General features: G+C 41.0%; 1 protein-coding gene across 1 annotated transcript in view; it reads right to left on the minus strand.

Moving 5' to 3' along the window:
• The window catches only part of syne1b (spectrin repeat containing, nuclear envelope 1b), a 98438-nt gene that overhangs the window by 42626 nt on the left and 39703 nt on the right, over positions 1 to 16109 (minus strand). The window contains exons 44-76 of the mRNA XM_042500233.1: positions 15551 to 15733; positions 14854 to 14955; positions 14507 to 14710; positions 14188 to 14395; positions 13386 to 13498; positions 12996 to 13201; positions 12761 to 12910; positions 12253 to 12544; positions 11958 to 12130; positions 11048 to 11357; positions 10640 to 10804; positions 9657 to 10013; positions 9404 to 9540; positions 8705 to 8882; positions 7987 to 8169; positions 7764 to 7907; positions 7094 to 7249; positions 6589 to 6753; positions 6322 to 6494; positions 5945 to 6098; positions 5609 to 5752; positions 5035 to 5199; positions 4537 to 4854; positions 4115 to 4270; positions 3706 to 3876; positions 3184 to 3510; positions 2933 to 3085; positions 2395 to 2562; positions 1827 to 2003; positions 1575 to 1721; positions 1363 to 1488; positions 780 to 956; positions 229 to 494 (exon numbers count right to left, since the gene is read on the minus strand). Coding sequence (XP_042356167.1) covers positions 229 to 494; positions 780 to 956; positions 1363 to 1488; positions 1575 to 1721; positions 1827 to 2003; positions 2395 to 2562; positions 2933 to 3085; positions 3184 to 3510; positions 3706 to 3876; positions 4115 to 4270; positions 4537 to 4854; positions 5035 to 5199; positions 5609 to 5752; positions 5945 to 6098; positions 6322 to 6494; positions 6589 to 6753; positions 7094 to 7249; positions 7764 to 7907; positions 7987 to 8169; positions 8705 to 8882; positions 9404 to 9540; positions 9657 to 10013; positions 10640 to 10804; positions 11048 to 11357; positions 11958 to 12130; positions 12253 to 12544; positions 12761 to 12910; positions 12996 to 13201; positions 13386 to 13498; positions 14188 to 14395; positions 14507 to 14710; positions 14854 to 14955; positions 15551 to 15733 — 6248 coding nt within the window. The remainder of the gene's footprint in view (positions 1 to 228; positions 495 to 779; positions 957 to 1362; positions 1489 to 1574; positions 1722 to 1826; positions 2004 to 2394; positions 2563 to 2932; positions 3086 to 3183; positions 3511 to 3705; positions 3877 to 4114; positions 4271 to 4536; positions 4855 to 5034; positions 5200 to 5608; positions 5753 to 5944; positions 6099 to 6321; positions 6495 to 6588; positions 6754 to 7093; positions 7250 to 7763; positions 7908 to 7986; positions 8170 to 8704; positions 8883 to 9403; positions 9541 to 9656; positions 10014 to 10639; positions 10805 to 11047; positions 11358 to 11957; positions 12131 to 12252; positions 12545 to 12760; positions 12911 to 12995; positions 13202 to 13385; positions 13499 to 14187; positions 14396 to 14506; positions 14711 to 14853; positions 14956 to 15550; positions 15734 to 16109) is intronic.

Here is a 16109-nt window from a genome sequence, read left to right on the forward strand (position 1 = left end):
ATTCATATTATAAGATTATTATTACTGTTTTCTTTTTTTCTTATTCTTTAAACTGTATTCTTGTTTTGCTAAATTATTTATAAACCATAAATATAGCTGAAAACAAAAAAGTAGGAAAATGTGTGAATATGATTGTATGATGGCTTTTGTCCTGTGAGAAGATTCAGGAGATCAGTGCACAACATTATTTGACTACTTTTAATTAGCAATCTTGGTTTAGAAACACACCTGGCCAGATTGTCCCACTCTTTGGACACCTGTTCAAACAGCGCCTCCACTGCAGTGATGCAGTCGTGGTATTCTTTAGACCTCTGCAGGTCGTCCTCTCTCTGGCTCTGCAGCTTGTTGGCCTGGTGACAGAGCTCCAGCCAGGAATGGCCCAGACGGTCGAGCTCTGCATGTTCTGGAGAGTCCTGGCCACCAGTCAATCTGCTCACAGTCTCTGTCATCTTGGTCAGGATGCTCTGTTTGGACTGCAGTTGCTGGCTGCATTCCTGTGTGATAAGCAATATACTGGATCATAACCCTAAATACATCCAACAGTAAGCAGATCTCTCTTTAATCCCTGCACAGCTCAAGCTAAAATGTTAAATTAAATAATAATAACAAAATCATGGACATAATCATGTTTAGATGCACTGCACTGTATAGTTAAACTAAAAATACTGTACATGTTTATTTTAATAAAAACGCAAAAGATGTTTGCTGAGGATGATTAAAAAAGAGCACCCTTTTATGTGCCTTGTCAAGGGATCCAAAGCTTTCATACTGTTCCCTACCTTGGCTTGTGACAGCATGTTTTGAGCTATCTTGGTCTCCAGCTCTGCAGGCCTTCTGGAGAGACTTAGGAGCTGCTGCTCCATATCCTGGAACAGACCGGTCAGATCTTGCTTCTGTTCCTTGATCTCCCGCCAGCCCTCTGAGAGCTCCTGTGCACTTGACATCCTTTCCTCTATCTGCAAAAACACATTTACAGCTTCCTATGGTCAAATATTTGCAAAACTGTACTATACAATATAAAATAACCTACATTCAAAACCATTCATATTATATTTTCACATTATATTGAAATACATACATAGAACAGTTGCAATCACACTGCATGTTATGCTGCTTGTATATGAGTGAGTGATGAATAAATACATGGAGGGTAATGTGTATGCCCTAGCATGCTTTATCATGCAATCACTAGACTGTGCATATACAGTATTTCTTGAAACTTTGCACCAAAAAAGTGTCCTCTTTTTTTAATGTAATAACATTATGTGCTTAAGAGTCATTATCATAATGCATTAATCATCCTAGATTCATAAAATATGTCTTTTATGTTGTACAGCGGACAAGGAAGTAACAATTACTGACCGTGAGTTTGACCTGTTGAACCTGAGCTGCTGTCACTCTCACAGCATCGTCTGACAGGTCACACACAGAACACACCAGGTCCAGATAAGTGCTGGCCTGCTCCTGAAGGGCCCTGTAGTGCTTCACCTGTGTGCGCAAAAGCACTTCATTAAAATAAATTCTAAAAAAGTAACACATTGCCAACATCTGCAAAATTGCACTGTGTCAGTTACCTGCTTCAGTGCTTCCTGCAGACCAGATGGTCCCTGATCGTTGAGCTGCAGCTCCTCCTGCACTGTGGAGAGCCAGGTCTGGCTCTGCTGGAGAGTGTCCTGATGATTAACATGTTTCTGCAGCTCCCTGTCCAAACTCTGGTACACCTGTTGAACAAGGTAAGGTAACAACTTAACTAACTTATATAATAAAATGTTTTTTTTAATTATTATAAAATAAAAGATCTATAGTTTAAGTCTCACGTCACTCACACGTTGAGCCGTGCTGCAGATGGCAGAGTAGCTGTCTCTGGTTCCCTGCTGGTGAGCCTGGACTTGTTGACTTATCTTGGCTTGAACTTGGTCTGTACAGCTGGCAACAAGACCCTCTCCTTTCTGCTTCAAGCTGGTGAGACGCTCCTCAAAACTGGCAATTTCCTCCATTATTGCCTGAAAAAGAAAAGTCACATGTCTTAAAATACAGACTACCACACATAGGAGAGCAGATGAATCCTTGACTGGGAATAACTCTTATATTTCGTTCAAAATAATCACAAAGAATAGCTTGACAGTGGGTTATTACAATGGACTGCACGTCTCAACGTTTTTTTCCAAACAGAGCAGAAATGAGGTTTAAAACTTGGGGAATGAAGGGGACCTTTGATATATTCAGAGATGTTGAAGAAGGACATAAAAAACTCAAGAATTAAAGGATCAATATGGCTTAACCAACCATGACTTTTACAGATACTTGCAACTGAAACCTTTTTTGGAACAAAAATAATAAGAAGGAAGAATACAGAAGGGCAAACTGTAAACTGCATGATTAACATGACATCACCTTGTGTCGGGCAAGCTGCTGAGTGGCCATCTCCATACCACTGGTCTGCATAGAGTCTGAGGTGACCAGTCTACTTGACATCTGTAAGAGCCACTTCTCAACCTCTTGCAATTCACTGTTGTAATCCTCGTGCTCCTTCACCCACTCCACAAGGTTCTGGACCTGAGTCTGAAACACAACACACAGCCAAACTCAGATACTGATGTTGCTGTATTTATTCAAACCTGTATTAAAGACTCCTGGGATTGTTTAATCGATTGATCTTTTCAATGATGCTAAGCATGAACCAAAACATAAAAAAAAAACAATAATAAGTTAAAATACACAGATAACCAATGTGCTTGCCACTTAAAATCTAAAAAAATCAAATAAAATAGCAAAGTTAGAATACAGGATAATAAGATAGATTATAATGTGTGGAGTCATTAAATTTTAAAAAAGTCTGTTACCATTTGTATGTTTAATCAACAAAAAATATATTTTTTGGCTGAATTTGGATTTGTTATGTGATCTGCCATCCAACATAAAATGCCTGTACCTTGGCTGCTAAGCAGAGGTCTTGGTAGTCGGCCTGCAGCTTTTTCATGTTGTCACTTATCGTGGGGTCGTGGACTATTTCGAGCAGGGCTTCTCCTTTTTCAAAGACGGATTTCACAGCTGATTCATGAGATTGCACTGTCTGCTGGATTGTCTGCATATATGAAAAGACAGCAAAAATATCTTAAATAAAATCATTTAGTTTAGTTTCACTCTATTTCCACATTTAAAAAAAGTTTAAAAAAGTGTTACCTTGTACTTTGCCAGCTGAGCCTTCTTCTGGTAGAGTTCAGCTTTCGGCTCCACACTTGATGCTAAAAGGTTCTTGGTCTCTATCACCCACTGGGCCTGGGACTTGTATTTGTCCATAAAGTCTTTAGAGAGCGAGATACATTTCTCGAGGGAGCTGTGCTCTGTTCGCAGAGCTTCCATCAGCTCCTGGAGTTGGAAGAGGCGGCTGTCCACCTCCTCCTTCAGCTGCTCTGCTTCAGGCTCCTCCAGGAATGTCATGGCTCGCTCTGTCTTCTCCCTCATTGTCTTCAGGTAAGAGTGACCCTGCTCCATGTCTGCCTGGAGAGCCTGAAAGGTACATTAATATTTAAAAGGATACCAGATTATTGAGTTTTATATTGCTGGCATTTTTGCTGATAACATCTTAGAAAGTGAGAAATAGTTTGCCCTGAATCAAGTAGTTATACACATTTATGTCGGACTTCAAACTTCATGAATGCTCTTTACACGGCAGTCAATAATATACAGAAGGTTAGAATGTACCTCTAGTTTTTTCATCTTTCTCTCCATTGCAAAGCGATCCACTACATCAACACTGATAGCAACGGTGCTGAAGTTATTCTGAGCTGCACTGAGCCAGTCTGAGAAAGTGTTGAAGACACAGTGAGCCTCTTCAATGCAAGACACCTCCTCCTGAAGCTGTTTGATTGTCTCCTGCAACATAAATGAGGAAGGAAAAAACAAAACTAATGGAGGAGAATGCTGAGAGTGGCTAAACTGATGACGTCTTTTCAATTATCTGTCAAAAAACAGACTAAATATTTTAAACATGCATATCTTTGAACAAGCATGCGTTGATATATTATGTATATTCTATATGGGTATATCCAACATTACACAGAATTCACAAATATTCATTGCTGTCACAATGACATGTTTATAAAGATGTTACCAGTAAATGCAGGAGCAGGACGTGGTAGCGGGCTGTAATCTGGGTGGCTCTGGAACTGATTCGGCTGCTAATATGAGTTTCATCCAGAACCTGCTGAGCCAAGAGACTGAGGCCCTCCATCTCCTCTTGATAAACCAGCACTTCCTCCTGCCAGCTCTGATCAGACAACAAGGAGCATTAGAGCGATCTGAACACTTTAATTATCTGAATACCACTAATCCTAATTACTGCTTCAAAAGCAAATTAACTAGTTGCAGGCCTCCTCATTTGATTCTGATGGGATTGATGTGACCTGCGCTTATTTAAAAGTCAGTTTTGTCACAGCAACTGAAACAGGATTGAAAACTATGCATAATTATGCAGAGCTGAACAACAATGCAAAACATTCCCACGTGCAAAGCTTCTGTGCATGTAACACAAACCTTTATTAACTGAAGTTGAGCATCTTTGGTGGTGCGGTCAGACCGCCGGTGGCTCCGCAGTTGTGCTTTGGTCTCCATGCCCTTTAGCCAGCTGTCGAGACGCTGAAACTTTTGCTCCATCTGCCGGAGTTTGGCCAAAGCACTGTTGAGCTGAGCGCGCGTGTCGGCCAGCCGGGCCTGGTACAACCTCCACTCCTGCTGCAGGGTCTCCAGAGCTCTGTCTTCAATCTGAGGCAGACCCCAGGGAATGACCAGCTCCCGACTGACCAGCAGGGTGTTCAGCAAAGCCTGGCCCTCTGTGCAGTACAGCTGCAGCTCCTGCAGTTACACAGATTTGGTCGAGCACTTTTAGCTCTCTATACTTTTAAACAACAAATTAACTAAAAGACATTTTGTAGTAGTAGTAGTTGTTGTTGTAGTAGTAGTAGTAGTAGTAGTAGTAGTAAAAAGCATTTCAACTATTATTTTCCAACATTTCCCCACTGAGATTTTTCAGACCTGTAGCTTTTGCAGAGTCTCCTCCAGCATATCAACATCTCCCTCCAGTTGGGTGTAGCAGCCAAGTTTCTCTTGTTCTTGTTCCAGCCAGTCCTCAAATGCTTGGAGGCCCCGCTGATACTCCTGATGGGCTCTCACCAGCTCCTCCGCTTTGCCTACAGCCCTCTGAGAAAACAATGAAGATAAAGAGTCATAATGTGAGAACTTTCCCTTTGGCAACATCTTTGTTGATACACAGCACAATCAAACTGTGTTTTCAGGAGTGTGATGCTGTTTTGATTTGATTTTCTGCTGATGAGTCACTCTTTCCTTCTTTCAGTTTGTGTTAAAAAAATTGAAATTTAACTCATTAAATTATCCTGAATCATTATCATAAGAAGTAATTAAAAAAAAACATTAAGAGCAATTTTTAACCATTTCAGTAAGCCTTTAGCAATCTTTAGACACCTTTTTTTGTCAATTTCTCACTTTTACACAAGCTACACAAAAATAAAATCTATCTAGCACCAAAGTTGAAATACTTTTGAGATAAGATTCACTGTTACTTTCACTGCACACATTCTGATTTCATTACCATGGCATTGTCTTTGATTGTGTTGTAGCGCTCTTGCAGATCTTGGAGTTCCAGTTGAGTGACGTAATTCTCAGAGATACTGACACTCTTTGCAGTGATGGTGTCCAACAGGGCGCTGTGGCTGAGCACCTCCTCGTACAGCAACTGAAACAACGGAGGAACACTATCAATCAACTGTGCGTTTTTTAAAAGTTTGTATCTTCTATAATTAATTGGCTTTTGTGACTTTCAACCCCAAACTGCTCATTTTCATGAATGCTTGGAATTCCAATGTATTCTGAATTTATAAATCTATATGAACTTCAGTCTATAGTATTACTGAGAAGACTGCAGTACCTTGGCTTTGCTCAGATTGGCCGTTTTGTCTCTCATCTCTGGACACTGTTTATCAGTGGGGTCTAGACTTTCCTCCACTCGCTCCACCCAGGCCACAAACTGGCGTACGTCCTCCTGGTAACTGGTCCACTGAGACAGGGAACCCTCCAGCTGACTGTCGATTTCAAAGAGTGCAATAAAGTCACACAAGTGCAGTAATCATAGCAATAGCAACAATACAAGATCTGGCAAAAAATAGTAGCAGCAGAACAGAGACACTGTGTTAACTTTGTACTTTTTATAATTCAGGAAAAAACCTTTCATGGATACAAGTGTCGCTGTGGAGCTCCTAAAAGCCTTCTTAAAACACATTAAGTGTTGCTGCAGAAGAGAACTACCTTTTGCATTGGATTGAGGCAGAGAGCAGAGCGTCCCAGGAATCTTTTAGCTCCTGTATTTGTTTTTGGAGCACAGGGACTCCCTCAGCTGAGGTGTTTCTCTGAACCGACTCTCCTCTTGTAATCAGCATCTTCAGCTGGATCTCCTTCTCCTGACGCGCAGTCAGCAAGGCCTGGTGCAACAGTAAAATGTGTATTTAATACGCTCATATAATAGGTTTTTAACATTTTAGCTGTGATTGTGAAACTACATGTGACTTGTTATACCTCAAGCTTGATCATCCTGCTATCAAGAACATTTTTGTCAGCGGTGGGGGCGCAGTAGGTCTGCAGCATGTGGCTGGTGTCGGCCACCCAGTTCTGCAGCTCCTTCAGTCCTTGGGAGAAAAGCTGGTGCTCGGTGGCTATTCGATCAATCCGTGATGCCTTCTCCTGCAGATCCACGAAACATGCCACAATCAAATGACCACAGCAGATTTTAGAAACTGAATCCACAGCAGGCTCAACCTGATCACTGCACATCTAGAGTCTCTGATGATTAATAAGGATTTACTACAAAAGACATAAAAGAAACTCGCTTGTTCACTCTGTGTAAGACTAACAGTAACAAAAGAAAAACATTAGTGTTAGTTAGTACCTTCACTGTTTATTACTGTAAAAAAAAAAAAAAAGTTAAGTCAAAGCTCGATCCAGTCTAGTGCCTTTGTCTCCTCTCCAGCTCTACCCCCAGAAAAGCCCCAGAGCACAAGCAGATTGGGAGGCATTACTGTACCTTGGTCAGGTTGGTTAAAGCTAGGTACTGAGCAGAGAGCTGCGAGACACGGTGCACAAAACCCTTGCCGGCCGCGTGTTCATCCCACAGCAGCTGGGCCTTCTCTTTCAGCTTGTTGAGCTGAATCTCGTGAGAGGCTAACTCCTCAAGCACAGACTGGAAGAGCACAAGCAGGTTATCAAAGAGGCATGCAAGCTGACACACAGATATAAGAAATTCAGACACAGATTTAAGTGTTAGAGATGGCAACATGGCAAAAAGAAAAGAGAATGAGACATTTGACCAATGTTACTGTTGGTAAGACCCTTTGCGGTCATGACGTGCAATCAAGGCATCTGAAAAAAAAACAGTAAACACTAATACACAACAAATGCCAAAAGCAATTCTGTTACAAATGAAGCAAGTATTAATTCACATGATAGACACTGTTAAGAGGACACGTGAAAGCAGCAAAGCAGAAAGATTCAAAAAAGTAAGCAGCTGGTAGTTAGTATAAGCTGTTGGCAGGGCTTCCTAAAAAATGCTAAAAAACTGTTACATAGCTGGAATGGTGAGTTTCTCCAAATGACTGAAATAGTCATTTTGGCACTCAAGCTCTGAGTGGTTGTTGCACTTGAACATGAGTGGTCTTGAACATGAGTGGTGTTCCAGGCTCAGTGGACATTCGTACCTGTAGCTTGTGAAGCTCTTGCTTCTTGGCTGTGAGATCGTGAAGCCGTGTGCTGCTCTCCTGTACGGCCAGCTCTGTGGCGTTCAGGCACTCCTGAAGAGGCTCCGCACTCGCCTCAAAATCTTTCATCTGAGACAAAATGTTCTAAAACACAAAAGATGACATAAAGTTGAGATGTTTTATTGATTTAGTGTATTAATACACCTTTTTTATACTGACTTACTTGTAGACCTGTCTCTCTGTTGTGCAGGTTGGTCATCATATTTTTCCAGTCCTCTCTGGCAGTGTTCAATTTGGCTCGAACTGCATCAACTTTGTCTTTAGCTGCAGTGCTACAGACAAGCTCACCGCTCACAACCACAGCACTCAGTTTTGACTGACCCTGATCTCTGTCACTTAGGAACTCCTGAAGAGAGAAGGGAAGAGACGATAACTCGAGCAAATCATAAAAGTCTTTACTCCTACAGTTTTGTCAGCCCACACTAACCATTTATTGCAACAATTTGCAATTTAGTTTCAAATTCACACTGTTTCCTGAGCTTATACCTCTCACTGACAGAAGCTGACGTTCATTCAAAAACTTTCAAAATCCATGTATGACTAAATGCTAGTACAGGAGGAGACAGGAGAGGTGAAGGGAATTAAATAGTAGCAGTAAAGATGCAGAGTTCAACGTTGTTGTATTAATGACCACCAAATATTTATAAGCCCCTCCTATTGTGAGGGGTTGTGCGATCTTGGCCAGGTCTACCTCGAAAAAGAGTGTGTAATCTCCAGGAACTTCATAGTGAAATATAGGTTAAATAAAAAACATGTTAATAAAGTCACCGACAAGTTGTCACAAATTAGAAATCACAGTGTTGGCACCTTAAGAGGTAATAAAACCTGTCATTCTGCCAGCATTAGTGTCTGGATGTTCCTTGTGACTTTGAGCGCTGTACCTGAATCTTTTGCAGGCTTGATGAGGCCTCATTGAGATTTTGAGGTACATCAAAGCACTTGGCTGTGTTGATCTTGGCATTGACCAGCCACTGCTGAAACTCTCTGAAGGCCGAACGGAAACCTTGTTCCAGCAGCTTCTCTTTGCTCTGGCACTCCCTTGATGCCTGCAGACTCAGGCTAAAAAACAAATCATGTATCATTATTAATCAATTTAGAAATCAAATTTTTGTTGTAAGCTCTTAAGTTTGAGGTTTGTTAATTATTGCTGGTATAACCATTGGTTGTTAAGGCATTTATTCTTGCAGTGTGACCATAAACACAGCAATATCTTTATTCTGAAACCCAATGCAATTTACAAATGCGTAACATATAACCTGTGTGAAATTAGAATTTAAAAAATGTTGACAGTGTGTCAGAGTTGTTGATTCAGTCACACACAAAAAAACACAATATAACAATATAATGCTTCCACTAAAACAAAACTACAAAATATAGAATTTAATTCAAGAACAACAAAATTACTAGTCTTAGAGAAACGAGACATTTACTGCAGTAGTTTTTATTATTGGACTATTTCATTGCATTGCAGAAGTGTTACTGTACTGTTACTGGCTCTACATCAGCACTTGTGTAGTTTCATGTAGTTTCAAAATACAGTTTTCCTAGACTAACATGCATCATGGGTATGCCTTTCTCACCTGTTGTATTCCTTAATGAGAGCAGACACTCTCTCAGATTGTGTTCCCATGTCTCTAGAGAATCGGCACAGATCATTGAGTTGAGTCTTCAGACTATCAGACACGGGCTCGGCTTTGACCAGTTCCTCCAAAGTATCCTGGGTGGAAAACAAATAACCAACCACTGATCAACAGCCGACACTGGCATTTCATTCACAGTCATCTTCTGCCTTCATTGTCTAAAGTATTGGAACTAAACTGAGCTTCGGCCTACCTTTGCTATCTGCCAGCCTTTAACAGCCTCCTCTCCTTCATTGTTTCTCTCTGCTTGAGCCAACCGCAGACGCCAGTCCTTAAGCTGGCGGTTGAAGTCGTGCAGGTCCTGCTCCAGCTGTACTGACAGGCTGCTGAATTCCTGTTCAGAGCTGGCGATCTGTGAGAGTGCAGTCTCCAGACTGGCCCGTGTCTGCAGCGCTCCTCGTTCCCACTGGTCCCATGAAGACAAAAGAGCTGCTTCCTCTCGCTCCAAAGCCTCATAGCCCCCCGAGCCGGTGTGATCTCTTGACACTGCCCCACATCTCTGAACCCGGTTCAGCCTTTCTCTGCCTCGCTGCTTAGAGTCAAGCAACTCCTGGAAAGAGCAAAAAAAGTCACGAATGTTATTTCTGTCAAATAAAAAAACATGTAATTTGAGAGGTAAGTAACTTTACCCTTGAGGCTCACGCATGATAAAGTTTGTGCTCCCCTGACACTTGAAAATAAAGCATGTTTTTGTTTGTTTTTTTTCTTAATCTAGCCCCCTGAGTCAGCAAAGCTTATAACTGACAGTAACAAGAAAATAACAGTTTGAGTGATAGCCTGTTTTCCCCTTTTAATTGTGGCAAAGGGAAATATAATAAATAAGTTATGGTAATGAGTCCTTGAATGTGACCGAGAGAATGAAACTGTTGCCACAAGTGGTCATAATGATTGGGTTGGTTGGTCTCAAATTTCATGTCAGTTTTAGGAGCTCAATGCCCCAGGAAGATATTAACATCAAACTGCTACTACAATGAGAGGAGCCAGCTAAACTGATTTAAACAGCTGGTAAAGAAGTCTCCCAGGTGCGTCCTTGTGGAGGTAATCAGGCAACAACCATTTGGAAGAAGGCCCTGGAGTAAATATGAAATGCTCTGGAAGACGAACATCTGTGAACTGGATGTGACCAGGAGCCACATAGACATTTTTATCTAAAATTAAACATTTTAAGGTCCTCACCTGCACCTTGGATAGCTTCCTTTTAATGGAGACTGAGTCTCCTGACAGGTCGGACCAGCGCTGAAGCTCCTCTTTAGCTGAAATCAGCCAGTCATTGAAGTCTCTTACAGCATCAAGATACTGCTCATGCTCAGACACAATGTTTTGCATGGACTGCACTTTACCCTTTGTGGAAGAAAAAGAAAATGTAAACATCAGCTATCAGATACAGACAAGGCACTGACTAAAAATAAATGTCTAAAAGAATATTTGCAATTTTTAAGACTATTGCCATGCCAAGGAAAGTGGGGTGGGAGTTTGTTTGTCTTAAAAGTTTGCATGTTCAATCACGGTTTAAGCTTAATGTCAACAGTCTCTCAATTAGTGCAGAAATGTCGCTACGAAAGTCTGCGCCTGTTTATAGTTTACCTTGACAACAGCTGAGATATCAGCAAAGTGTGCATTGAGCTCGGCCCTCGACTCTGGTCCAAACGTCTGGTCACCAGTTTTTTCGTGCATCTCCACTGCTTTGTCTGTTAGGCGTGACAGGGCTGTTGCATGAGCGTCTACATCAGCCTGGATGGCCCTGAAGCGCTCCAGCAAAGCAGACTTCTCTTTGAGGCCCGGCTGCTGAGGCAGAGTCATCCCCACCTCCTGCTCCACCGACTCCATCCACTGCTGCAGCTGGCTCTTACTTTCCTGAAAGCTGGTCCACTGGGCCACCGTCCACTCCAGACGACTATGGGCAATAATGACATTTTGTAAGAATTGCATTCACCATTGATTATGGACTATGGGGTCAGTATGTGTTACCAGCACTATGACTGTTCTCCCAGGGTGCAAAATAGGGATGTTTCTAATGATAAATTTCCCTGACGTTTAAAAAAAAAGTGCAAACTTAGATTAGTCGACTTATATTAAAGTAGGAAAAAACTCAGAAAAAAGTCAAAATTGAGCACAAGGTTAATCTTTGTCTGAAAAAATACTGTGTATAACAGAAGTTATATTTGAAATCTTAAATCACGTTTTTAATGCCCAAATGGTATTTTAAATGTCACTGAAATGTGTTGGACTTTGCAATTATGAACACTGCACATTATCTTGCTAAGCATGACAACAATAATATACTCAATAAAAAGTTAACAAATAACACTTATTAAAAGAATTTTTTTTGGGAAAATAAACCTTTAGATATTTTCACAGGGTAAATGCAATCACATAAAATTATTTGAATTATACGACTAGAATTTCTGGTACCAATTTGTGAGGGTAGTAACGTTTAACTGACTAGTTGATTAATTGCACACATTCCTAGTGCATAACATGTCAAAGTTCCTACCTGTGGCAACTCATGGAGGTCATCAACATGTTGGCCCAGGCATCCTTCAGGCTCTGTAGCTGTGAACAAATGGCCTCCTGCCCCTCCATTCTGTTGTGCTTCAGGACCTGCTCTCCTTTTCCCACAGTCATGTTGAGCTTCACTTCACCTTCACCCTTCATTAGCAGAATATCCTGCAGAAAAAAAGAGCAAGAAAGAGCTATGGTCAAACTGTGAGACTATGTTTGTGTTTCTAAAAGTGTCCAGGTAACACTTCAAAAAGCAATATTTTTAAATCAGGCCATTATGCACTGACCTGTACGAGACCTAGTCTTTTCTCCAGAGTCTCTTTATTGCCAACTGTGCTATTGAGTGACGCCAGGCGCTCCTGGACACCGTTAAGCCACATCCAGGTAGTCTGCAGCGTCTCTTCAAAGGCCTGTTGCTCCTGTAAAGTGAGCTGGCAGCTGCGCAGCCTCTCTCTAACGCGCCTCAGCAAAGCCTGGTGCTGAGACTGCAGCTGAGCGGACACTCTTGTCTCACTACCATCGCCTCGCCCGCCTTCATTCAGAGCCTGGCCCTCCTGACACAGGCGCTCAAAGGAATCCCTGCATGGAAGGAAAAAGCATTATATTTATTTCATTGTCTGTTAATTTATTTTTGAGTTATTTGTAATGTAAATTTGTGTTTTTGCACTGCCAATTGTGACTGTATAGTTTGTATATTTTAAAAAAAAAAATAAAATAAAATATTAAAACAAACAAACATGTATTGTATTTTCTTTCTTTCTTTTAGTAAATGCAGAGTTGTAGCAGATTCAGCACCTTTCTTTGAGCACTTCTTGTTGATATTCCTCCACCTGCTCCAGCACAGCCTTTTCAGGACCACGCTGCTGGGCTTCAAGCAGATCTGTGGTCATCCTCTTTTCCATGTGCTCCAACCACCACCTCAGCTTCTTTAAGCGGCCCTCAAACCTACAAGGAATTTTAAAAAATCAGTATTTAATAACTAGTTGGCTTACACAGTGTTTTACAGAACTGGTTTGTGTGAGTCTGTTACCCCTTCATGAGTGATGCACTGTCTTCCAGGATCTGTTGGTTCTGTCTGCACTGCTCCACAAAGCTGTCCCAGTCCTGCTGGATGGAGGAAAGGTGCTGCTGGACCTGCCCAGCGCTGGCTTTGGGAAGATGGAGCAGGAGTTTCTCTCCTTCCTCGCAGACCTGAGTAAGACGTACCTCTCCCTCCTCCACACGATCCATGGCGCCCTGACAGAAAACCCACATCACTTTCAGCCGTGTATTTGGCACATAGGATGTTTCTGAATCAAGATTTTTCATCATTCTTTCATTTCAAAGAATGTAGATAAGAACATCCCCAAATTCTACTCTCACCTCCATCAAAGACTATGATTTGGTGATGCCAGCTATTTCAGTCTTGTATCAGTTTTACCTTTAGTTTCTGTAGTTTCCGTTCCACAATTTGAGTGTCTCCAGATCTGTCAGAGCACTCTTTCACTATCTCCCTCTGCTCTGAGAGCCAGCGATGGAACTCCTGAACTAGATCTGAGGAGGCAGGAAAAAAGGAAAATTAATATCTGCCTTAGATTCGAGTTTATCAGTTTTTTCTTGCTAAAGCACAGATAGTTTTAAACTCAGTGGTCACTCATTCAACAGCACGAAATTAATACAGGGTGGGAATTTCTTGGCACTTCACAATTTAATTTGATTCTGATTATGATTCAGAGGGCTAGAATGTGAATATAAACTGATTATCGATGCATATTAATGCACCTAAATAATTAATTTCTGTACATAATTCATCTTTGTTCACTCTCAGACTACTTGCTGATTTTCAAACGCAGCATATTTGTAATAATCCATAATTAAAATAAAAAGATACCTTTACTTCCATTATCTTTTATTAATACAAAAGTCTTTTGTGTTTGTTCATTGCATTTGTTATAAGGTTATTTTGCTTTTATTTGTGTGTTTTGCTTTTACATGTTCAAAATAAAGACTCATTCATTCACAGTAGCAACAAATGAATGAGATGTGTTTACTGGAACCGTGAAAAAAATGGAGCACGATGCTGTGGCGCACATGACTTACATCTGTTATAGAATTCTGTTATGTCTACAATGGCAATCAAAACATTTGAGAATTAGTGTTAAAATACTGTGTCATGTAAGCTACTGCATCAAGTGACCATCAAACTCCACATTTTATCCAGATTAGTTTTTTACATATCTCACCATTGAACTGCTGCTGAAGACAGTTCTGCAGTGACACCAGCGTCCTGGCAGAGAGCTGGTTCACAGACTCATACGTCTTGATGAGGTCGGTGAGAGCTGAACCCAAACCAGCCAGCTCCTCGGAGGGGTATTTCCTGCACAGGGTGTTGAGGCTCTCCCTCGTGGAGTCGATGCTCCCCTGCTGATTCTGCAGCTCTTTTTGAAGGTCCTTTAAAACATGTTTAAAAATATGGATTCATTACGTTATCATCTCTGTCCTGTAAAAGAAAAGAAGCTTTGCCGCTCTGTAACACCAGCAGTGTGATTATTTAGGCTGCACCTTCACTCTGCAGATGTCCTCAGGATCTGATCCGGTGGGAGAAGAAACAAGGGAATCCTCCATACTTTTCAGCCATGCAGACATCTGGGAAATGTAGTCTTCCAGCTGTTTCCTTTGGGAGGTGAAGTCCATGAGATTTCCTCTGGCCTGCTCATGGAGCTTCTGGACAGTGCTGATCTTTTTACGCAGGTCATTCTCCAGCACCTGATGAAGGAGAATATAAACATGCGGCTGATGAGGGAGACCTACTTCTTCTCTAGTTAATATCTGTGCTAATGTAGCATCGCTTGTAAAATACAATATAACTACTCAAAAAAACAACAAAAAGAGATAATCATCTTAAGTACCTGCAATTTAGCCGGGGTCTCTTGACTCTGAGTGCACTTCTTCAGCTCTGATATTTTGCTCTGCAGGGTTTCAAGTTTCTGCTCCTTCTCACACATTTCCGCCTGTGGATGATTTAAATTAGAAAAGCACGTATGAGCCCCCCTGTGAGATGCCGTCCTTGGGTTTCACTTTTAATCTGTGAGACACTACACCCTGTGGTTGTGGCTGCATGGTGTCTATGTCTTTAAACATTTTGTTATTTAAAGAAAGCTTAGAGTTATGTCAGGCAGTTTAAATGCCTATCATTTCCTATGTAAATACTCTTACATCTCTGAAGTACATCTGATTCTCATTGCATCAAATTTCTTGGAGTAAGCATCTTGACTATCTTTCCTCTTCTCCCTGTTCTTCCTTTTTTTTAAAAAAAATTATTTATTTATTTTTGTTTTCACTACTCTGGGGTTTGAGGTGTTTAGTTTCTCTGTTCTTCCACACCACAAAGAGGGTGGGGAGTGGAAAAAAAACAAAACAATGTAACATATAGTATTTGTCTTTTGTAATTGATATTCGTACAATACTGGTTCCCAATAATAATAATAATAACAACAATATTATAATGATAACAATAATGATGATAATAATAATAATAATAATTTTACATATGCATTTTTGTAAAGCAAAGTAGGTAAAACAAACATGAGACATCAGGACTCTCACCTGTAACGTGGAAAGTCTTGCTGACACCTTCTGACTGTCGTTGAGGTTGTTCAGGCTCTCGTTTAGTTCAATCACACAGCTGCTCGTCCAGCTCTCGGTGTCCTCACTGATTTTACGCACATCCTCCCACAATATCAAACTCTGGTTCAGCCGATCAATGTTATCATCTATCTTTTCAGACACCTGAGAGGTGGATTAAATCACAAATTACAAACATTTACTCTCTGTAGTGTGCCCTAGAAGGCTTTATATTAGGTTGCGCTTCCAGTACAACATAATATAAATCAAAAAGCTCTACATCGCATCTACTTTTTTTTTCAACTGGAGGTTGTGCTCGCACTTTGTGTTGTGTGATAGTTGTATTTTTCCGTCTGTATTTATTGTTGTAACCATATTTTAAGCTTGGCCAGGTCACTCTTGGAAAATAGATTTTAAATCTCAATCATGCTTTTACCTGGTGAAATAAAGGCTATGTATATATTAGTCTGACCAGACAGGGCAACACCATGAATGAGACAGAAGTGTAGTCTTTTGTACTTGTGTAATGATACGCACTGTC

The sequence above is a fragment of the Plectropomus leopardus genome, chromosome 14, assembly GCF_008729295.1.
Source record: "Plectropomus leopardus isolate mb chromosome 14, YSFRI_Pleo_2.0, whole genome shotgun sequence".
Taxonomy (NCBI): Eukaryota; Metazoa; Chordata; class Actinopteri; order Perciformes; family Serranidae; genus Plectropomus; species Plectropomus leopardus.